Below are 24463 nucleotides of genomic sequence, written 5' to 3'. Positions count from 1 at the left end.
GCCTACTTTTCTGTTGTTTGCTGTTTAGATTGGGTAATTTCCATGGTTCTGTCTTGAAGTTTGTGAATTCTTTCCTCTGTCCCTTCCATATTGCTCTTAAACCCATCTATTGAGTTTTTAAAATTTCAAATATTGTGTTTTTCAGTTCTAAAATTACTATTTAGTTCCTCTTTTCATCTTCTATTCCATTGCTGAGACGTTCTGATTCTTCATTTGTTTGAAATGTGTTCTAATGGGTTACTGAGGCTTTAAAATCTTTATCACATAATTCTAACATCATTGTTCTCTTGGTGTTGGCCTTTATCAGGCATCTTTTTTTCCATTTAATTTGAGATCTTAGTGGTTATTGGTATAATGGGTGACATTCTATTGAAACCTGGACATTTTGGATATTATATAATGAGGTTAGCTCTTATGTAAACTTTCGATTTTAACTGAATTCTTCTGACACCACTCCAGCAGAAGAATGGAGGTCCCACCTTATTACCCAGGTTCCTCACACTGTTTCCATTCATAACCAAACCAAACAGACTCCTCCCTGAGTGAGGTGGTAGTTCTAGCTCTCCAGTAGGCCTCCATTGATAGCTTTCTGGCTGAGAGAGGGAGGAATACCTTGTTACTGCTTCCCACATGGCATCCACTGATGGTGAGGTGGGAAGGAGGTGAAAATCTCGACTTTCCACTAGGTCACCTTTGACATGATCTCAGTGGGAAGAAGGGGCACCTCGTTACTGCCAAATGGAGGTGGAAGTCCACCTTTCCACTTGGACTCCACTACATTGCCAAGGGTGATGCTGAAAGTTTCAGACCCCTACTTATCCTTCTCTGACACCATGATAGTGAGTGGGTTGAGGCACTGCAATACAGCTTAGCAAACAAAAGTGGAAGTCTACCCATGCTTGGCCTTTGCTGGCCTGAGTGGGTGTGGGGCCACATTTTTTCAGTGGGTTTGACTGGAGTATTGTAGTTATTATCAAACAGATTTCTGTCTGGCTAGGCTTGTCTTTTCATTTGGCTAGATAGAATGGACTTTTGTCATGTTTTCTTTTTGCTGTCCTTGTGTTACCAGGTTGCTGGCTTCTTCAGATCTAAGTCTGGGATATATAAGGCAAAGAAAATGCAGGAAACTCAGTACTTACGTCTTTCCTTAGGTTTCAGTGTCCCTGGATGGTCTGTCTTCTCTTTGCCTTTCAAAGTTATTTTATGTTTATTTATAATTTTCAGGGTTTTAAATTATACTTAGTGGGAGGACTAGGGAAAAGTACATTTATTCCATAGTTCTCCATGCAGAAATCTCCAAAACCAAAATTATTGTACTATTCATTTTTGCCATTTCATTAGGTGAAATTAAAGAGACAATAACCCATCCTCTAAAAGACATTTTAACTATTAGAACATATTTTGAATAACTCAGGTTACTATCCATGAAAGACTTTTAAAAATGTTGCCTAAAACATAAATGTGTAAAAATAAGTAATTAAAGAAATCATTCTAGGAATGAAGAATTCTTATGAAGATGATGATACATAAATAATTCTTCTTGACCATTATAATTTATGAATATTTGATCTCTTCAACAATTATATTTTTAATAGGTAATAATTCAATTGTTGTAAGTCAGTTATACTGACCAGTGGGAGCCATAGATATTGTTTTATTTAACTAAAAAAGTAACACCCACTCCTTGTAACTAATCCAATCAATTCAAAACAGTTGACTGTGACAGTTCCCCTCCATCCAATTCCATTTCCTAGAAGTAACCATATCCAGTTTGTAGTCAATGTTTACACTTTCAGTCATGCTCTGCTGCTTCAGTTGGTCACTCCTACTTTTCTTCAGCTCCTCTCTCTATTCATCTTTTGTAAGTTTATCCTTCTCTCTCTGGCTGTTAAACATTGAAAGACTTTCAGACTTTGTTGTAGAAATTTTTTCCTTAATTAATATTGTTTTTCTTTGTGACTCACCTATGTTCCTATTTCAATTACCATTTGCACTCAAATTACTCATATATTTATTTTTTTAGTTCAGATTTCTGGTCTTAATGTCAAATCAATAACTCCAGCTCTCTTTTGATGACTCGTTTTGGATATTTAAAGAGCACTCCAAACCCAGCATTGCCAGAACTAGATAGATGATCTTTCCTTACAGCCTCTTTCAGATTTTGCATCTCAGTGAATAGTACCACTGTATATTGAATTATTTTCACTAGAAGCTTAAGAGTCATTATTGATCCCCTTTCATCTTCACCTTCCTTTTCCAATTAATCACCAAGTCCCGTGGCCTTTCCCTCCTGAATCTGCATAATCCTTTCAATGTCTGTGACCAAACTTCATCATAAACTACCTAGGCCAATATAGTAGTTTCTTAAATGGACTCTCTGCTTCTATCTGATTGTTCTTGAATTATTTTTTTACTCTGTAGCCAGAGAGATATCCTTAAAATAAAATCTGGTTATGTTACATGCCTTCTTAGAATATTTCAAAGTTTTAGTTGCTCTTATGATAAATATCTGAGTTCTTATCATGACCTAGCACAGTACCTGTCTTAATAAATATCTGTAGAAGAATGAAAAAAACTTATATGGTTTAATTTTCTATTAAAATAGTATTACTATATGCATGTATCTCTGTATGCATGAGAAATTCTTTTTTCTTATTAATATTTCTGTTGTATATGTTTCTAGAAGTGAGGTTGCTAGTATAGTTTGGTTTTTATCTATTAAAAATGAAGGTTAATAGAGATGTGGTGCAGTGCCTTGTAGTCGTCGAGAAAAAAAATCCATTAAGAGAAAAAAGAGGAGACTGATCTAGGAAGATCAGTAATGGTTTATTAAGAGAGTCATCCCGTACCTTCTGTCTGAGGGAAGGAGTTATATCTCAAAGAAACATCAAATAATTTAAGGATTTTTTGAGAGCTTACGCCAAGCAAATTTAGGTTAAATATTTTCTAAGACAGAGCAAGGAGAAAAGAACAAATGAATCACATTTTTGTATTCATAACAAATGTGATTTATTCCTGTAAACCACTCATGCATTTAGTTTGCTTACATGTCTTTCTTACAGTATATTACACTTAAGTAGTATAAAGAAAGGCATGATTTGAAATGAGATAATAAAAAGGTAATAAAAATAATGTATGAATTATAATTTTTATAGAAATCAAGGTTTACTAGTATATAAGACCATTTGGGCTGCTGTAAACAAAACACCATATGTTGGTTAGCTTATGAACAATAGAAATTTATTGCTCACAGTTCTGGAGGCTGGGGGGGGTCTAAGATTGAGGCGTACCAGATTCAGTGATTGGTGAGGGCTCACTTACTGGTTCATAGACGGCTACAACTTGCTGTGTTCTCACATGGTGGAACAGAGCAAGGGGTTTCTTTCACTCCTCTTTTATAAGGGAGCTAATCACATTTGTGAGGGTTCTTCTTCATGACCTAATCATCTCCTAAAGGCCCCAGCTCCTAATACCAACACCTTGGGTGTTAGGATTTCAACATATAAATTTTGGGGGGACAAAAACATTCATACCATAGCAACTAGTGTAGTTGATACTGGGCAGAATCGTGAAATAGGCAAATAATATTTTTAGAGATGTGTCTCTGCTTCCTTTGATCCATGGCCCTGGAAGGAAGATGGTGTGTCTTTGTGCATGTGACATCAGCAGGGAGCATCACAAAGGCATCAGACGCCAGAAAGGTGGGGGACTAGGAGAGGCAGGTGCTACTAGCTCCGCACTACTAGTTTTGTGACCTTGGGCAAGCTAGTTAATCTCTGTGAGACTTGTTTTCCTCATTTGAAAACAATAATAATAACTGTTTTACCTGTAAAGTAGATTTGATGTGATCATTTATTACTTATTAATGCATTTATTTATAATTATGCATTTTTTGTTGAGCTGATACTAAAACACTTTATTCCTGATTTTATTCTTAAATTTGCATACCAGAAAGTTAGAAGTGTGTAATATAGGGGCATTAATAGCTTTAAAAACTTTTTTTAGGAGCTTCTCAGGCTGCAAAGTGATTCATAATGGCCTCTTAGGGCACTGAGAGGTACCATGAAGCTCTGAGAGAGTTAACATGCTTTTTATAACCCATGTACTCAAAGGGAGTAAAAAACTCTGATTTTCCTAAGTAACTCTTTACAAATTCCTACTGTTCTGTTTTTCACTCTAGTCTTTTTTGTTTATACTGAAATGTGTAGATTAAGTAGCTTTATGTTTTTTTTTTCTCTTGCTATTAATTTTTTATCAGCTGCTTTGAGGATGTTTAAACAAAACACTGATTTAATTGCTCTGTTTATCATTTTTTCTTGTTCTAGGCAATGGACCTCATCATGACCGTTGCTGTACTTACAATGAAAACAACTTGGTGGATGGTGTGTATTGTCTCCCAATAGGACACTGGATTGAGGCCACTGGGCACACCAATGAAATGAAGCACACAACAGACTTCTATTTTAATATTGCAGGCCACCAAGCCATGCATTATTCAAGGTAAAAATAGTGCTATGTTTATAAGCATAGAAGTAGGACAAGAGGTAGCATTAGCACAATGGAAATATTTACTGTGTTCGAAACTGCAGTGTCTCACTTTGGAGGGGTCTATAGGCCTGTAGTACTTTGAGGAGATAATTACAGTGAATCAGTGTGTGAGATTTTCTGGGTTTAGATGTGGAGGATTTTAAAAATAGAATTCTTTAATAAATGCATACCCTAACATCAATATATTTTGACCAGATAGTAGCTAACCAATCGCTGTACTTATGTAGTGGATTAAAAATAAGAACTACACTAAAATAGCCTAAATTAATATTTGTGTCCTTTATGCTACTACCAGTGAAATAAAAATTGGTATTTCCTTATAAAATCTTATTCAAATAAATTTGTGTGAAAATACAGACACAGAACTAGACTGAATGTGATTATCTGCTTTATTATTTGTTAATATTTTGATTTATTTGTTCATTTAATTCCTAAACCAGGAGGTTGCTAAATAAAACATAAGGCTCATTATCCTCTTCTCCTTTCCCACTCATCAGAAGTGATTATTTTTAATCACTTTATGGTTAGTTTTTCTTGAGATTAAATCTGAATCTTAAACAATATGCATATGTGTTGCTTGTTAATGTACCAGTTTAAAAATAGCTATCGATTCCCCTCTATTACACATAAGAAATTGACGTCTCTCGTACTTGTCCTCTCTCCCCACTCCAGTCCCTACCAGGCAGTTTTTGAAAAATTCCATTGTTACTTACCATCATACAAATTCTATGTCTTGACCCATCAATTTTTCACAGTGTCCCCTAGTTTCCTACATTGTAAGAGCAGAGATTTTTTTTGTTGCTGTATTTTTTTCCACATCTATTTCCACCTACTAACTCCTGCTTTTAAATTACTTTTATAATTTCAAGGCTTATAGAATTTATATTAAACTTAGTAAATATAAATGTCTTTCACAGTTTGATTATTTAAAATTTGAAAGCAATTGCTAACATTTAAAATACTATGTAAGTGTTATTTACTGTAGAACTTACAGTGTTTGCACCATACACAAGGAGATGCATTCTCATTTTCTTAAAGAATGTGTTATTTTGAATGAGAGATACAATTAATATAAACAGAGTTGTGAGGGGTAAAAGAGAGAGAAAATGCAATTTCACAATAGTTTTAGGGAATTAATATTCCTCTTGAACACATCTTTCTTTCAGACTTCTGGTAGATGTTGGCTTTGCTGATGGGTTGTATGTATAGAATGAGGAAGACAAGAGTTAAGCATGTCTCGTGGTTTTATGGCCTGAGCTACTGAATTAATGGTGTTGCTGCTTACTGAGATGGGGAAGACTAGGAGATGAGCAATTTGAAGTAGGGATTGAGGTAAAAGTTCTACTTTAGTCATTTTTTGAAATGTCTGTTAGATTACAGGGAGGAAATTGATTTGATGTCAGGAATTTTATGCAGAGCTTGGAAATAAAGATATAAAATTGGCGGTTATCAAGACATAGCATTCAAAATATTGAGTCTAGATGAGACAATAGTAAATGAGTGAAGTATAGAAGAGACAGAGAAGAAGCAAAAATATTGAGCCCTGGTTCACACAATTTAGAAATCAAGGAGAAGCGGAAGATCCAGACAAAAGAATGAGAAGGAACACCTCTTGAGATGGTCTGACATTTAATGAGGATGTGTTTATGGGTTCTTTTAAATGATCCTGAACCACATTTCCTGAATGAACCCTTTTTTCTGAAGAGTCATGTCTTGGGATCTGGAGATTTTTTTCCACTGTATGATTATTTCTTCTCCTTGATTGCCTTTTCTCTTTGTCATTTGAGACACTCCTTAGATGGATGTTGGACCTCTTGGATTTACATTTTATGTTTGTCATCTTTTTTATTGCTTTACATTTTGAGAGGCTTATTTTTTTCCAATTCATCTATCGATTATTTTTTTCTTAATTTTGGTAATTGTATTCTTAATTTTCATGGACTTTTACTTATTGTGTTATTCACTTTTTGCATATTAGTTTGTTCTTGTTTATGAATGAGTATATTCATGAATCTTTCTTAGAATACTAACGAGAGTTATTTTTAAGTTTTCTTCTCTTACTGGAACTATACTTTTTTCTCCTGAATCAATTGTTTTTCATTCATTTTGATCTTTTTTTGTGTTATTATTGTTTTAGGTAACATGATTCTTAGTTGTTCATATTTACTATGTGAAAGATTAGGTTGATTATTGTATATGGCTGTCATAAGTTTCCTCTGCTTTTACTGGCCTCTGTACCTGTGAGAGGTGTTGGGGGCAAGCTGTGCTCAGGTGGGAAGATCCTATCTTTCTCAGCAGACTCAAATCAGACAACCCACCTGCGTACTTCCTCTGCCCCACCCTGAATGAAAAGACAAGGAGGGTCTGTGGTGGGGTACACCTCTCACTCTGAGAACATTTGCTCTCTGAGTTGATGTTTTAATTTTTAAATAAAGTATTTCTTTAGCTTCACTTACAGCATCGAAGCTGTATGTGCAGGTGAGAGTGAACCTTAGTTCATGTACTCAATCGTGCAAGAAAGCTTATGTTTCTTTATTTTCTTTAAAGCAACTTAGTTTTACATCCAAGTCTCTATCCTACTGAATTCTCAGGTAATTCAACCTGTTATCCACTGCAAGGTGTAAATATATCTATGCTTATAAATAGTAATATATTAAAATGTATGTGTATTATATAACTCATTATATATTAGTATAATAAATAATAATAATATATGTGTATGTATACCTGGAGTATAATATATAATCGAATATATACACACTCACATACACACACACACACACACACACACACACACACACACACACACACACACACACACCCACACCCCAAGTCCTGGGAATCTTTATTTTTCAACATCTCCATGTGATTTTTACATGCATAAAATGACAGTAGTTTAGAATAGAAAAGGAATATTTTAATGCACCTTCAGTTGTTTTAGTCTAACTCCCCTTAAAAATTCCAGCATAATTCACCTTCACATGAAACTGGGTAAGATGAAAATCTGAATTCAGTTTAAAAGAAAAGAGTTGGAAAGGCATTTATATATTTCATTATTAAATTGAAAACATCGAATTCTATCTGTTTGCCATGTTCATCTGACAATGTATAATGCTAAGATTATTTGTGAATTTATCTTAGCTGCTTAAATAGATACAGACGGGTAGATTATATGTTTGAGCATTTATACAATGGAGGTATTCAAACTCAACTAAGAATTTGTAATTACAAACTCTCACTCTTTAGTTTGAATATAGGAATGGAATTATGCCTAGAATTTTTTTATGGTTGGGATAAATCATATCAGAATGGAATTGCCAGTATCCTTTATAAGGATAAAGCTTTTTAGAACATATATATCTAAAAATTAAATGTTATATAATAAGATAAATGGTAACTTCATTTATTCAGTAAGAATTGTGTGGATTACTCTGTGCAGCCCATGTTGAGTGCTGGACCATCAACAATGGAGAGACATGATCCTTTCTCTCATGGAACTTAGGCCGTAGTGAAAGACAACATGTAAACAGCTGCAATACAGTTAAATATTTGCTGTAATGAAGTTATATATGTAGTGTAAAAAGGGACAAGAAAAATCTTTAATTCAAGGAAATCTTTATGAGGATGTAGAACTTGAACAGAAATGTGAAGGCTTCTTTTTCTCAGGACATTTGGGAAAGGGAATTCAAGGTAAGAAGAATAGCGATATGGTTTGGCTGTGTCCCCACCCAAATCTCATCTTGAATTGTAGCTTCCACAATTCCCATGTGTTGTAGGAGGGACTAATGGGAGGTAATTGAATCATGGGGGTGGGTTTTTCCCATACTGTTCTTGTGATAGTGAATAAGCCTCATGAGATCTGATGGTTTTATAAGGAGGAGTTTCCCTGCACATGCTCTCTCTTTGTCTGCTGCCATCCATGTAAGACGTGACTTGCTCTTCCTTGCCTTCAACCATGATTGTGAGGCCTCCTGAGCCACATGGAACTGTGAGTCCATTAAACCTCTTTCCTGTAAACATTACCCAGTCTTAGGTATGTCTTTATTAGCAGCGTGAAAACAGGCTAATACAAATAGGAAGTGTACACGTAGAGAGGTGTGAGAGAGCAATATTAGGGTAGCCACCTAATTTTCTCCAACCAGGATGCTTTGAGAGTAAAAAGAGGTACTTTACATAATTAGTCTGAACATGGGGTATAAAAATAGGACTTTACTGGGAATGCCAGGACATATGGCAACCTAGAGAACGTGTCATGTAAAAGAGAACATTCTGGTACTTCTTAATATTCAGATGCATATATAAGCTGACAAGCACCTGTCTCCATAGAGGGACTACAGATATCCTTTGATAGAAATTAGCACCCATTCCATGTTATGATTTATCTAGAGAGTTTTATGTGTTACATTTTAGTTTTTGATTTTAGCCAAGGTATACATGCCAATTCTTTAAACATGTGTTTAAAGAATTTATCAGATCTACAAGTTTTATTATGAGAAAAAGAAATCTTTCTGCCTCTTCTTTCCCCCACCCAACCTCCCCCAATTTTGTCTTTCCACAGGCAACCACTTTCATCTCTTTAAGTTGATAATTTGCAACTTAACTTCAGGTAAATGATAAATAATATGATTATATTACTACTGTTTGTTTTTAGATCTAGGTATTATCTATTGACTTTACAACTTGAAATATGAATATCTAGCTCTCTTTTCTTCTCCTTCTTCCACATCCATCCTATTGTTCAGTCTTCCCAATATAGTAATGCGTTATTTTTCATGAGATCAGTATTCCACATGTATATTCATATGCCTATGTAAATGCTATTTAACAACCAAACAGTTCGCAGATGTTTAAATCTCCTTTGAAGAACTTACAGCTCTCAAGGTTGCTATTGAGAAGTCAAAGCCATTATGCCTTCCAATCTTTATGTTCAAATGTTTTTGTTTTTGTTTTTACTTCTGTAAACGAAGAAGCCTGCAGAATCTTTGCATTTCCAATAGTGTGAAATTCCATGATGAATGTCTTGGTATGGGTCCATTTTATCCATTTTGCTAAGCTCTCAGTGCAGAAGACTTTAATTCTGCAAAGAAGTAAAATTTACTTCTTTGGAAGTAAATTTCTTCAATTATTTCTTTGATAATTTCCTCCCCTTTATTTCTGGAATTCCTATTACTGAAATATTCGATCTCTGGCCTGAGTTTTCAATTTTCTTGTCTTTTATATTTTGCATTTCTTTTTTTTTCTTTTTAAATATATTTTTCTTCTCCTTTTTTTGTTTTTTATTATTATACTTTAAGTTCTAGGGTACATGTGCACAACATGTAGGTTTGTTACATAGGTATTCATGTGCCATGTTGGTTTGCTGCACCCATCAACTCTTCATTTACATTAGGTATTTCTTCTAATGCTATCCCTCCCCCAGTACCCCACCCCCTGACAGGCCCCAGTGTGTGATGTTCCCCACCCTGTGTCCAAGTGTTCTCATTGTGCAATTCCCACCTATGAATGTGAACATGCAGTTCACAGAAAACATGGTTTTCTGTCCTTGTGATAGTTTGCTGAGAATGATGGTTTCCAGATTCATCCATGTCCCTGCAAAGGACATGAACTCATTCTTTTTTTATGGCTGCATAGTATTTCATGGTGTATATGTGCCACATTTTCTTAATCCAGTCTATCATTGATGGACATTTGGGTTGGTTCCAAGTCTTTGCTATTGTGAATAATGCCACAATAAACATACGTGTGCATGTGTCTTTATAGTAGCATGATTTATAATCCTTTGGGTATATACCCAGTAATAGGATCACTGGGTCAAATGGTATTTCTAGTTCTAGATCCTTGAGGAATCACTACACTGTCTTCCACAATGGTTGAACTAATGTACACTCCCACCAACAGTGTAAAAGCATTCCTATTTCTCCAAATCCTCTCCAGCATCTGTTGTTTCCTGACTTTTTAATGATCACCATTCTAACTGGCATGAGATGGTATCTCTTTGTGGTTTTGATTTGTATTTCTCTGATGACCAGGGATGATGAAAATTTTTTCATGTGTCTGTTGGCTGCATAAATGTCTTCTTTTGAGAAGTGTCTGTTCATGTCCTTTGCCCACTTTTGGATGGGGTTGTTCGTTTTTTTCTTGTAAATTTGTTCAAGTTCTTTGTAGATTCTGGATATTAGACCTTTGTCAGATGGGTAGATTGCAAAAATTTTCTCCCATTCTGTAGGTTGCCTGTTCACTCTGATGGTAGTTTCTTTTGCTGTGCAGAAGCTCTTGAGTTTAATTAGATCCCATTTGTCAATTTTGGCTTTTGTTGCCATTGCTTTTGGTGTTTTCATCATGAAGTCCTTGCCTATGCCTATGTCCTGAGTGGTATTGCCTAGGTTTTCTTCTAGGGTTTTTATGGTTTTAGGTCTGACATTTAAGTCAATTTGTAAGGAAGGGATACAGTTTCAGCTTTCTACATATGGCTAGCCAGTTTTCCTAGCACCATTTATTAAATAGGGAATCCTTCCCCCATTTCTTGTTTTTGTCAGGTTTGTCAATTATCAGATGGTTGTAGAAGTGCAGTGTTATTTCTGAGGCCTCTGTTGTGTTCCATTAGTCTATAAATCTGTTTTGGTACCAGTACCATGTTGTTTGATTACTGTAGCCTTGTAGTATAGTTTGAAGTCAGGTAGCATGATGCCTCCAGCTTTGGTCTTTTTGCTTAGGATTGTCATGGCAATGCAGGCTCTTTTTTGGTTCCATATGAACTTTAAAGTAGTTTTTTCTAATTCTGTGAATAAAGTCATTGGTAGCTTGATGGGGATGGCATTGAATCTATAAATTACCTGAGGCCATATGGCCATTTTCATGATATTGATTCTTCCTATCCATGAGCATGGAATGGTCTTCCATTTGTTTGTGTCCCCTTTTATTTTGTTGAGCAGTGGTTTATAGTTCTCCTTAAAGAGGTCCTTCACATCCCTTGTAAGTTGGATTCCTAGGTATTGTATTCTTTTTGTAGCAATTGTGAATGGGAGTTCACTCATGATTTGGCTGTTTGTCTATTATTGGTGTATAGGAATTCTTGTGATTTTTGCACTTTGATTTTGTATCCTGAGACTTTGCTGAAGTTGCTTATCAGCTTAAGGAGATTTGGGCTGAGATGATGGGGTTTTGTAAATATACAATCATGTCATCTGCAAACAGGGACAATTTGACTTCCTCTTTTCCTAATTGAATACCCTTTATTTCCTTCTCTTGCCTGATTGCCCTGGCCAAAACTTCCAGCACTATGTTGAATAGGAGTGGTGAGAGAGGGCATCCTTGTCTTGTGCCGGTTTTCAAAAGGAATGCTTCTAATTTTTGCCCATTCAGTATGATATTGGCTGTGGGTTTGTCATAAATAGCTCTTACTATTTTGAGATACGTTCCATCAATACCTAGTTTATTGAGAGTTTTTAGCATGAAGGGCTGTTGAATTTGTCAAAGGCATTTTCTGCTTCTATTGAGATAATCATGTGGTTTTTGTCATTGGTTCTGTTTATGTGATGGATTACACATACTGATTTGCATATGTTGAATGAGCCTTGCATCCCAGGGATGAAGCCGACTTGATTGTGGAGGATAAGCTTTTTGATGTGCTGCTGGATTTGGTTTGCCAGTATTTTACTGAGGATTTTTGCATCGATGTTCATCAGGGATATTGGTCTAAAATTCTCTTTTTTTTGTTGTGTCCCTGCCAGGCTTTGGTATCAGGATGATGCTAGCCTCATAAAATGAGTTATGGAGGAATCCCTCTTTTTATATCGATTGGAATAGTTTCAGAAAGAATGATACCAGCTCCTCTTTGTACCTCTCATAGAATTCGGCTGTGAATCCATCTGGTCCTGGATGTTTTTTGGTTGGTATGCTATCAATCATTGCCTCAATTTCAGAACCTGTTATTGGTCTATTCAGAGATTCAACTTCTTCCTGGTTTAATCTTGGGAGGGTGTATGTGTCCAGAAATTTATTCATTTCTTCTTGATTTTCTAGTTTATTTGGATAGAGGTGTTTATAGTATTCTCTGATGGTAGTTTGTATTTTTGTGGGATCGGTGGTGATATCTTCTTTATCATTTTTTTATTGCGTCTATTTGATTCTTCTCTCTTTTCTTCTTTATTTGTCTTGCTAGCAGCCTATCAATTTTGTTGATCTTTTCAAAAAACCAGCTCCTGGATTCATTGACTTTTTTTGAAGGGTTTTTTGTGTCTCTATCTCCTTCAGTTCTGCTCTGATCTTAGTTATTTCGTGCCTTCTGCTACCTTTTGAATTTGTTTGCTCTTGCTTCTACAGTTCTTTTAATTGTGATGTTAGGGTGTCAGTTTTAGATCTTTCTGCTTTCTCTTGTGGGCATTTAGTGCTATAAATTTCCCTCTACACACTGCTTTAAATGTGTCCCAGAGATTCTGGTATGTTGTGTCTTTGTTTTCATTGGTTTCAAAGAACATCTTTATTTCTGCCTTCATTTCATTATTTACCCAGTAGTCATTCAGGAGCAGGTTGTTCAGTTTCCATGTAGTTGTGTGGTTTTGAGTGAGTTTCTTAATCCTGAGTTCTAATTTGATTTCACTGTGGTCTGAGAGACAGTTTGTTGTGATTTCTTTTCTTTTACATTTGCTGAGGAATGCTTTACTTCCAATTATGTGGTCAATTTTAGAATAAATGCTATGTGGTGCTGAGAAGCATGTATATTCTGTTGATTTTGGGTGAAAAGTTCTTTAGATGTCTGTTAGGTCTGCTTGGTGCAGAGCTGAGTTCAAGTCCTGGATATCCTTGTTCACCTTCTGTTTCGTTGATCTGTCTAATACTGACAGTGGGGTGTTCAAGTCTCCCATTATTATTGTTTGGGAGTCTAAGTCTCTTTGTAGGTCTCTAAGGACTTGCTTTATTAATCTGGGTGCTCCTGTGTTGGGTGCATATATATTTAGGATAGTTAGTTCTTCTTGTTGAATTGATCCCTTTACCATTATGTAATGGCCTTCTTTGTCTCTTTTAATCTTTGTTAGTTTGAAGTCTGTTTTATTGGAGACTAGGATTGCAACCCCTGCTTTTTCTTGCTTTCCATTTACTTGGTAGATCTTCCTCCATCCCTTTATTTTGAGCCTGTGTGTATCTCTGCACGTGAGATGGGTCTCCTAAATACAGCACACTGATGAGTCTTGACTCTTTATCTAATTTGCCAGTCTGTGTCTTTTAATTGGGGCATTTAGCCCATTTACATTTAAGGTTAATATTGTTATGTATGAATTTGATCCTGTCATTATGATGTTAGCTGGTTATTTTGCCCATTAATTGATGGAGTTTCTTCATGGCATCGATGGTCTTTACTATTTGGCATGTTTTTGCAGTGGCTGGTAATGGTTGTTCCTTTCCATGTTGGGTGCTTCCTTCAGGAGATCTTGTAAGGCAGGCCTGGTGATGACAAAATCTGTCAGCATTTGCTTGTCTGTAAATGATTTTATTTCTCCTTTACTTATGAAGCTTAGTTTGGGTGGATATGAAATTCTGGGTTGAAAATTCTTTTCTTTAAGAATGTTGAATATTGGCCCCCACTCTCTTCTGGCTTGTAGGGTTTCTGCAGAGAGATCTGCTCTTATTCTGATGGGTTTCCTTTTGTGGGTAACCTGACCTTTCTCTCTGGCTGCCCTTAACATTTTTTTCTTCATTTTAACCTTGGTGAATCTGACAATTATGTGTCTTGTGGTTGCTCTTCTCGAGGAGTATCTTCGTGGTGTTCTCTGTATTTCCTGAATTTGAATGTTGGCCTGCCTTGCTAGATTGGGGAAGTTCTCCTGGATAATATCCTGCAGAGTGTTTTCCAACTTGGTTCCATTCTCCCCGTCACTTTCAGGTGCACCAATCAGACGTAGATTTGGTCTTTTCACATAGTGCCATATTTCTCGGAGGCTTTGTTTGTTTCTTTTTACTCTTTTTTCTCTAATCTTCTTGTCTTCTCACTTTATTTCATTAACTTGATCTTCAATCACTAATATCCTTTCTTCCACTTGATCAAATCGGCTACAGAAGCTTGTGCATGTGCCACAAGGTTCTCGTGCCATGGTTTTCAGCTCCATCAGGTCATTTTAGGTCTTCTCTACACTGTTTATTAGTTAGCTATTTGTCTAACCTTTTTTCAACATTTTTATCTTCCTTCTGATGGGTTAGGACATGTTCCTTTAGCTTGGAAAAATTTGTTATTACTGACCTTCTAAAGCCTTCTTCTCTGTCAACTTGTCAAAGTCATTCTCTGTCCAGCTTTGTTCCATTGCCCCCAAGAAACTACAGTCCTTTGGAGGAGAAGAGGTGCTCTGGTTTTTAGAATTTTTAACTTTTCTCCTCTGGTTTCTCTCCATCTTTGTGGTTTTATTTACCTTTGGTCCTACAGACCTACAGGTGGGGTTTTGGTGTAGATGTCCTTTTTGTTGATGTTGATGCTATTTCTTTCTGTTTGTTCATTTTCCTTCTAACAGTTAGGTCCCTCAGCTGCAGGTCTGTTGAAGTTTGCTTCAGGTCCACTCTAGACCCTGTTTGCCTGGGTATCACCAGTGGAGGCTGCAGAATAGCAAATACTGCAGAACAGCAAATATTGCTGCCTGATCCTTCCTCTGGAAGCTTTGTCCCAGAGTGGCACCCGCCTGTATGAGGTGTCTGTTGGCCCCTACTGGTAGGTGTCTCCCCGTTAGACTACACGGGGGTCGGGGACCCACTTGAGGAGGCAGTCTGTTCGTTCTCAGTGCTCAAACGCCAGGAGAACCACTGCTGGGAGAACCACTGCTCTCTTCAGAGCTGTCAGACAGGGACGTTTAAGTCTGCAAAGTTTCTGCTGCCTTTTTTTCAGCTATGTCCTGCCCACAGAGGTGGAGTCTATAGAGGCAGTAGGCCTTGCTGAGCTGCAGTGGGCTCCATCCAGTTCGAGCTTCCTGGCCGCTTTGTTTACCTACTGAAGCCTCAACAATAGCAGACGCCCACCTCCCCCCACCAGGCTGCAGCCTCTCAGGTTGATCTCAGACTGCTACACTAGCAGTCAACAAGGCTCCGTGGGCGTGGGACCCGCCGAGCCAGGCATGGGAGAGAATCTCATGGTCTGCTCGTTGCTAAGACCATGGGAAAAGTGCAGTATTTGGGTGAAAGTGTCCCGTTTTTCCAGGTACAGTCTGTCATAGCTTCCCTTGGCTAGGAGAGGGAAATCCCCCTACCCCTTGCACTTCCCGAGTGAGGTGATGTGCCACCCTGCTTTGGCTCACCCTCTGTGGGCTGCACCCACTGTCCAACCAGTCCCAGTGAGATGAACCAGGTATCTCAGTTGGAAATGCAGAAATCACCCATCTTCTGCATCTATCACACTGGGAGCTGCAGACCGGAGTGCTTCCTATTGGGCCATCTTGGAATGGATTCCTAAAGATATTTTTCTTAAGTTTATCATCCCACACTCCTATTTAGTTTTGTATTTCTGCTATTATTTATTTTCGAGGAAAATAAGTTTGAGTTTTTAAAAAATATTATTGTTTTTATCATGGTTAGATTATTTCTAGGGAGACAGCAAACAATTGTTTTTTTTTATTTTAAAAGCAAATTTCTTTCCCTGACATTGTTTTTGTGTGTTCCAAATTGTTTTAATGTCTTTTTTTCTCTTCAGTTTGTCTCAATAGCTCACATTAGAGGGTTTCCTCTGGTACTTGGAGATTCTTAGTTCCTTGCTTCTCTTTAATGTGGGAGACAAAAGCACAGAATAGAGGCTCTGAGTATATGGATGGGTGTGTGACTACATGATCTGACTGCCCTAGTTGGATGGGAAACCTCTGATGTGAGATCTTTAGATCTTTCCTTCTATACTACTTTTTTTTTCCTAGACAAGGCTATATCAAACTCCTGCCTGGAGGGTGAAGGTCTGTACTGGGACCTGAGGGTAGGAGGCTGGCTGAAGGGATCTCTGCTTCCAATGTACGTAATACACTTAATTCCTCTGTTTTTATTGTGGTGTTTCTTCCTTGTGCCAGGGTTCCCCCAGTCCAGAGACTTCTTTAACCTTTTCGAGAGAATAAACCTCGTCTTTTGCCAGGACTGGGGAGGGAAAGTTTCCCAGCTGAGGAGAGCGTAAAAGTGAATCTGGCATCTGGCTGCTGCTTAAACAGGCTTTCAACTAGTTCTTATTTCTTTTTCTCATATCTAAAAGTATCTGGTGGTACCCATTTCTGAGCCTGTTGGAGATTCCGTAGTATCATTCTAGTTGGTTCTCACCATTCCCTACTGCTGGCATTAGGACTTTGTTGTTTGTTGTAGCTCTGTTAAATTTTTCAACAATTAACCAATTGCTTTCCAACTTCCGTAATTTTATTGTTACCATCTTTTCATTTCTGTGACCTTAGGGACCTGTGTTTTAAAGGGATTTGGGGAAAGAGTCAAAAATTTGGTGAAAGATTCTAGATGTGTGGAATCAATTTGTGTGCAATAAAATAAACTGAAATAAAATATAAAACTTGGTAAATAGCTCAATAAATATTAAATCCACATTTAGCTTGTACTCTGTTTCTTTGGCCCAGGTAAGATTCTTTCATGCTAGAATGAGATTTTAAAAATCAGTGTGCATTTTTATATTCAGGCTACGGTTAGGACCAAACTACACCACCCTCTTGAATAGAATTATTTTTCTTGCGAAAGAATGGATATTTGCATTAAAGGACACATATAACTAACTTAATGAGATGTTAGTGGTTAAGGACTGTAATTTCTGTTCCTTGAAAGGCTTATTGCCAATTAAATACACTTCAAGAGGCATAAATTAGATTTTATGAACGTTACGCTTCACACTCTTTCAAAAATGTTACAGTTTAGAAAACATATTGTAAAAACATGTTTATACTTTTACCTTCTTTGGCTCAGAAAGAAATTCTATACAGTAATTTTTGAAACTCAAAATTATTTTACACACTGTAGAACAATAATTTTGCACATTTAAACATACTATTTTATCTGCCATTCTTTTTAATGAATGAAATTAATTACTTTGGAGACAGAGTAAGGAGCTAGGGTTCTAGCCCCAGCTCTCTCATTTACTCATGGGTAACCTTGGAACAATCCTGTAACAGTTCTAGTAATTTTAATTTCCTAATTTGCAAAGTGAGCTGGTTGAACTAGATAACTATTAAAAGTATAGTTCTGGAAATAATCAAGGTTAACACCTGATTAATGTCAATGTTAATTTCAAAAGCTAAGGCTTATATCACATTTTGCCAACATGTAATATTGACTCACAATGGCTATACTCCATATCAGCTTCTCTGCTTTCAGATCCAGGGACCAAAGGCCTGAATTCCAGTTCTGCCTCAAGGTGGTGCTTTCCCTCATTTTTGTAGCCCAAGACATACGTTCAACTCAAGAGTCCAACTCTACAGCAGCTATATTTGGAAATACATATATTTTATAGCCAGTATATAAATGATTTTTAATAAGTAATGATAAAAGTTTTTTTTACTTTGCTCACATTTATAAATCAGACTTTGACAAGAATCTTTTTTGGAGTAAACAGAGAATAGCCACAGAATTCAGTGTGCAATGGGACCTAATTACATAGTCCTGCTTCTATAGTTCACAGTCAAGACATTACTGGGCAAAGATAGAAACTAATTTCAATTGCATTTCCATCTGATTCAATGATTTGAGATTCTTTTAAATCTTAAGACAAAGATTACAATTGTTCATGTCAGTAGGAAAGGAAAACAACATGCTTCTCCTTCTTGTTGAATTCTTCTGACTGGGGAATGATTTTTATTGAGTATTAACTGGGTATGTGAGAGTTCTCTAAGAGTACCTTTTTTCTATCTGAATAATGCTGTTTGTATGGTCAAATTAATTGCTAGATATCCTCTTTTTCTTATGTTTTTGAAATATATTTTTATATAAGAGAAATATATTTAAATATATTAAGCAAAATACATATTTTATCTCATATATGTCATTATATTAGGATGATTTATTTTCAACACCATATCAAAGAATATTAGTGTTAGACAGTAGCATCTTAATGGTAATAGGGCCTAGTGCAAGCATAGCCCCTTAATTCTTGTTTCTTAAGAGTCATTTAGAACCTATCAGCTAAAGTGTATGAAGAAGTAAATCAGTTTTGGGAGATCATGCTGTTCTGGAATCAGTACAATTGTAAAGGAAGCAGCTGGATTTTTGTGCTCCCTCGTGTATTATCAGCAGCTTTGTCGTTTAAATGGTGATGGAAATGTCTTGACCAGTGGTGAATGAAAGGAAGATTGGAAAGGAGAGAGCTTGACTGCTAGATCTCAGGTTGTATCATAGGAATGGTGGTTAGAAAGATAATGATTTTATCATATAAATTAAGCAAACTGGATTTATTATAAGTCATGAATGATGTGGGTAAGATATGGTGGTTTTACTGTAAAATATAGAATTTTACTACAAAAGAGAGCAGAGCAATGAGGGAAGGTTAGAAAGGTGAGGGAAATTTATAAGGTGGGAGCCATAGCAGGATATTTTCATGTTAATAAACATTATCCCAGAAAGTAGAGAAAAATTAATGATTAAGAAGAGAAAGGAGAGAACTGTAGGAGCAAAATCTGTGTGTAAGCAAGAGTGAACTGAATCAGGAGAATAAATGATTCATCTGTGGTCCTGGGAGGAAGGCAGAGAACTTGGGCATGGATCCAGTAGGTTGAAGCAGCAGTGAGAGCATGTGGAAGTTTGGTTTTTGATGGCTCTTTTCTCAGTGAAATAGGAAGCAAGGTCATCAGACGATAATGAGAAGAGAGAGAAGATTTAGGTTTGAATGAGATATATGGACTGGGTGACTAATGGAATATAAATATACTGACTCATGAATTTTAATTTTTATAAAACTCTCCCAATTCCAATATGTCAGTGGCCATGACAACCAAAGAAGAGTTATTCTTTCTTATAACAAATACCGAAGACAGAATATTTTTGACAAGCTCAGCTAGCCTTTTTCCAGGGTTTTCTATGTGACGCTAACCAGATCAGAAAGAAGTCTAAGTAACATGCTGAAGTGGAAGCTTGGCAGACTGGAAATTTTATATGATGTTTTTCAGTGCTAGAATTAAATCTATTATGCGAACCATTATGGAAGGTCCACTTCAGGAAGCCCAGCTGATTATATTAGGGTCAGTGAACACATCAGGGAATATTTATATCTTGTTTTCAGAAGGTGTATTATGGTCACTTTGCCATTCATTTATTGTGATTATTTAAATTGGCTTCAAATGACTTGTTTCTTAGATCATGGTCTCCTCTTTTGCGGAACAGATGGGAAGGATTATCAAACCCTTGGAGGAGGGTTCAGTTAAAAACCAGTGGTCAAAATGCATATATTACTTACTATGTATTAGAATTAATGTCGCTGTTGCCTATTTCTATATCATAAAGGCCCTATTATAACTTTTCTATTCACAGACTTTTTTTTGAAACATGAACTCTTTATTATCTTGTTTTGATAAGTTGTAAAATGCCTTTCCTGTCTTCCTTTTTCTAAGTCCTTTTAATTTTTATCTTTGGATGTCATGAAGACTTATTGTTCCTGATAAATGAATCAATAGTGATGAAAATATCAGCTTGATTCATTAGCAGGTATAAACATTACACTGAAAAAAATACTGGGTGTATCAACACACAGACCATCTCACACACTCACTCATTTATACACACATGCATGTACACACACGTACACACTGATAACATCTACTTGTACAGGCTCTCCCTTGTATAATGAAAGAATTATTTTCCATCCACAGACCATATGGTGTGTTTGATGGTCCTGTAGCAGGACTCTGGGATCCACACTGATGAAAATAGGAAGTAGATTTTAGATGTTTTACAAATAATATACTGATCAAGTAAAACCATATAATGCTTTATAACCCTTAGCTACTTCTGACTATGAGGGAAAAGACATCTTACACGGTGTCCCTTCATGCTATAGATGAACAAAGTGGGAACGAAAGCCATGGAGGTACTACTCTGGGATCATAGCAGCCAATAAGTAGCAGAGCTTGCCATTCCCAGATTCTCCTCCATCTGCCTCTTAATTATTGTATCTTCACAAGACAGGGTCTCTACTTTCTTGCCCCAGAGTAGTCTATCATCAATTTCTGACCAAAACATAAGTATGGATACAAATGAATGCCAAAAAAATTGTGCCTGTTTTCATTAATCAAATTTCAAAGCTTATATATTCCATGTAAGTCTAGATAAGTTGAATTAATTATAAAAAGGACCTGAAACCTTTTTTTCTCTCCCAGCACCTTCATGCCATTTTTAAAAAATATATATTTATTCAGTCATTTGCCTTATAGTTTAACTCACCTCATTGTCCTTCTCCATCTTATTATCTTGACCATTGTATTAATTGCTTGTCTCATTATCCCTTTTTTCTTAGATTGCAGATCCTGTCCCAACACCCCTTTCTTCTATAAGACTTCTTTGGCCCGTTTAGCTTTACTGAGGCAATTATTATTCATCTTAATTTATTTGCTTTCATTTCCATTGCTATACCCCCTACTTGGACATGTTTACTGCATACCCCATTAGGAATAAGCACTTGATGTTAGAGAAAGGCATTTTATGAGAGGATTTTACAGTATAGAGTATGTCACATTTTTTTTTACTGCTATTCCAACCTAATTATATTAGGTATGACTTCTCATGCTGAGTTTTATGGAAACTTAATGTGTAAAATCTCGAAGCTCAGACCCATAGTTGCATTAAATAGGAAGTCACCAACGAAATTTATTTAAATGCTGACCTCTCCAAGGTCTTAAGATTGTATTTTGACAGCAATTTTTTGCTTGGCCAAACTTTAGTCAGGTCCCTGAACCTCCTCCTAGACCACCTGTAAAAGGGCCTGTATAAGCATTTTCCTTGTGAAATCCATTTTTAGCAACGAACCCAGCTAAGTCAATTTAGCAAGAACCCCATCCTCGATGTCTTATCAGGTTCCTCATTTTCCACTATCCCCAAGTGATGTCTGATCCCCCTGACATGACTTTAGTGAGAATCCTGTGGATAGGTTTAGCCAGAATCCCATTTACCCCTGATATATCCTCTTAGTAATTTTCTATCCACTGATCCCCACCTTGCTCCTTGACTATAAATTCCTGCTTGCTCATGCTGTATTCGGAGGTGACCCAGTCTCTCTCCTCCACCACAAAATCCCATTGTTTCATGATCAGTCATAATCAATCCTAAGTTTACCTTACCTTGCTTTAACAAGTATCATTAAATGATTTTTTTGAACAAATTTCAGGCTAATTTTTCTTGGTCTAGTTTTAGGCAGAATGAGAAACCTAAAGCTAAAATTAATGATCAGTCAGGAAAGAAAATTCAGCATCTCAAAAATGATAAATTAATTAGAAAAATGATCAATTTGTTATAAAAATAATAGATTTATACAAATGATCAGGAATGATTTTTTTGGTGCCAAGTGTAGTATATTTATATTTATATAGCTACTTGTATGTTTACAGTTGGTTCCTAGTCATTTCTTAGACAAATTAGAAAGAGAGAGAAGTGAACACAGAGAAGGAAGTGGGAAGAAGGGAGGAACACAGACTTCTCATCTGGACTTGGCCACTTTTCATTCAGCTATTCTGTGACAGTAGGTGGGGAAATGGTTTTTTCAAAAACCCATTTCCTTTCCGTGCATGCTCTGTCCCTTGAAATTTTACTCTGAATAATCTTTTGTTTCTGATGTTATCAGAGGTTTGGAAATAGGGCTTTTTGTGTGTCTTATTGGTTATAGCCATAATGATGAGTTTTCTTACTTCAGATCTTTCCAAAGAACGCAAAGTCCAGAGATGCAGTGAATGTGAAAGAACCATTATGATAGAGATCAGTGATCACATGTGTTGATCAAAGGTGCTCAGCCGGAATAATGGTTATTTACAATTGAGGGGGTTTCAAGAGCCATTCTTTAACTTAGGATAATCAAATCCGATACTGTGAATTAAGAAGGAATAAAGGGATAAATCAAGTAGAGTAAAAGTTGGAAAATAGATTTGAACATTCATATTCCTTGTTTCAAAATCTTTTTCATATTGTTTAACACTATTTCCTACTGAAAAAAGAACACGTAAAAAGCTGAGTTTAGAAGTATCATTCTGATTACATACCATTTTCCCAGTATTGTATTAAGTACTGTGAAAGTTTTTCAGCTTAAATAAAGTGAAATTAGATGGTGTTTGTTTTTAATCACAAAGGTGTTCTTCACTTTTAGAAAGGATTACCTTGCATTTAAACAAGTTCACATTCTCAGGATAGAGCAGTGGGGTTGGGATTTCTCTTCAGCCTGAGTTAATAATAGCTGAGGCATGATTTTATTCTGGTCACTGTGACTAGAAAAATTAACAAGTAGAAAAAATATACACTCAAGATTCTATACAGTAATGCACCAGTTAATTCACACTTCAAAGATGAGTAATGAGAAGTTTAAAAGCTGAAATCTGTGGCCTGGTGAACTGCAGATTGTGAAAGGGCATTTATAAAACTTTGCATAGGAATGCACCTCATCTATCAGGTTTTGCCCCTTCTGTTCCCTTTTCTTCTTTTCTTCTCTACCACTGTCTTGATTTCCAGTCTACTTCTTTCTCAGACCCGCACTACTTCTTTCTCAGACTTTGTTTTTCAGGGCCTCTGTTGCTGTGCCCCGTCTCCCTCTCTAACCTTCTCTGTCTTTTCCTGTCCTCTCTTCCTATTTTAATGCCCTTTCCCCTTTTCTTTATTGTCTTCTTGATACTTTATTAACTGGCCACAATATGAGATTGAAGTCCAAGTCTCAACACATATTTAAAACGTTTTGTACTGTCTGTTCTAAATATGGTGATTAGGTGACTTTGATCTGCTTTCATTCTTTTCATTCAGCAATTTTTTTAAAATTTATTATTTTATATTATTTTGAGACAGAGTCTTGCTGTCTCCCAGGCTGGAGTGGAGTGGCGCAATCTTGGCTCACGGCAACCTCGGCCTCCTGGGTTCAAGCGATTCTCCTGCTTCAGCCTCCCAAGTAGCTGGGACTATAGGCATGCACCACCATGCCCAGCTAATTTTTGTATTTTTAGTGGAAACAGGGTTTCACCATGTTGGCCAGGGTGGTCTGGGATTCCTGACCTCAGGTGATCCGCCTGCCTCTGCCTGTCAAAGTTCTGGGACTACAGGCGTGAGCCACTGCACCCAGCCAGCAAGTGTTTTTTGAGTGTCTACGTTTTGCTAGGAGTTAGATATTGGAGTAAAAAGTTAAACAAGGCTTAGTGTCTCCTTCAGAAGCTAACAGTCTCATGGTAGAGACAAATAAAATATGTATTATTGTTCCCAGTATTGTATTAGGTATTCTTAAAGTTTTTCAACTTAAATAATAATAAAATAAATTGGTATTTGCTTTTATCACAAAGGTATTCTTCACTTTGCTTTCCCTTACGTTTAGACAAGTCCACATTCTCAGGATAGAGCTATGGGAATCTCTTTTCAGCCTGAATTAATGATACCTGAGGAATGATTTGGGGTTAGATACTGGGGTACAAAGTTAAACAAGGCCTAGTCTCTTCTTCAGAAGCTAATAGTCTCATGCTAGAGACAAATAAAATATGTATGACTATGCAGATCTTAATATCGTTGTTAAAAGATAATTTTTCAGAAAAATTAAATTTAATAGAGTTTAATTGAGCAAGGCATGATTCACAAATCAGCTCCCCACCTCCCACCTGCCCTAGCCTGCAACCAGAATAGGTTCACAGTGACTCTGCTGCATGGTTGGATGATATTTATGGATTTAAAAAAAAGCAAAATGAAGTACAGAAAATGGAAGTAAGGTACAGAAACATCTGGATTGATTACAGCTTAGCATTTAGCCTATCTG

The 24463-nt window shown here is 36.5% G+C and overlaps 1 protein-coding gene across 3 annotated transcripts in view; it reads left to right on the top strand.

Moving 5' to 3' along the window:
• The window catches only part of EPM2A (EPM2A glucan phosphatase, laforin), a 100025-nt gene that overhangs the window by 41077 nt on the left and 34485 nt on the right, over positions 1–24463 (top strand). For 2 of the 3 annotated variants that reach the window (XM_054490304.2, XM_054490306.2), the window contains exon 2: positions 4326–4500. In XM_054490304.2, coding sequence (XP_054346279.1) covers positions 4326–4500 — 175 coding nt within the window. Of the gene's footprint in view, positions 1–3743; positions 3779–4325; positions 4501–24463 lie in introns of those variants that run through there. The other variant, XM_054490305.2, reaches the window with a different exon arrangement.

This window comes from Pongo pygmaeus, chromosome 5, assembly GCF_028885625.2.
Source record: "Pongo pygmaeus isolate AG05252 chromosome 5, NHGRI_mPonPyg2-v2.0_pri, whole genome shotgun sequence".
Taxonomy (NCBI): domain Eukaryota; kingdom Metazoa; phylum Chordata; class Mammalia; order Primates; family Hominidae; genus Pongo; species Pongo pygmaeus.
This window is presented reverse-complemented; position numbering and strand designations above follow the sequence as displayed.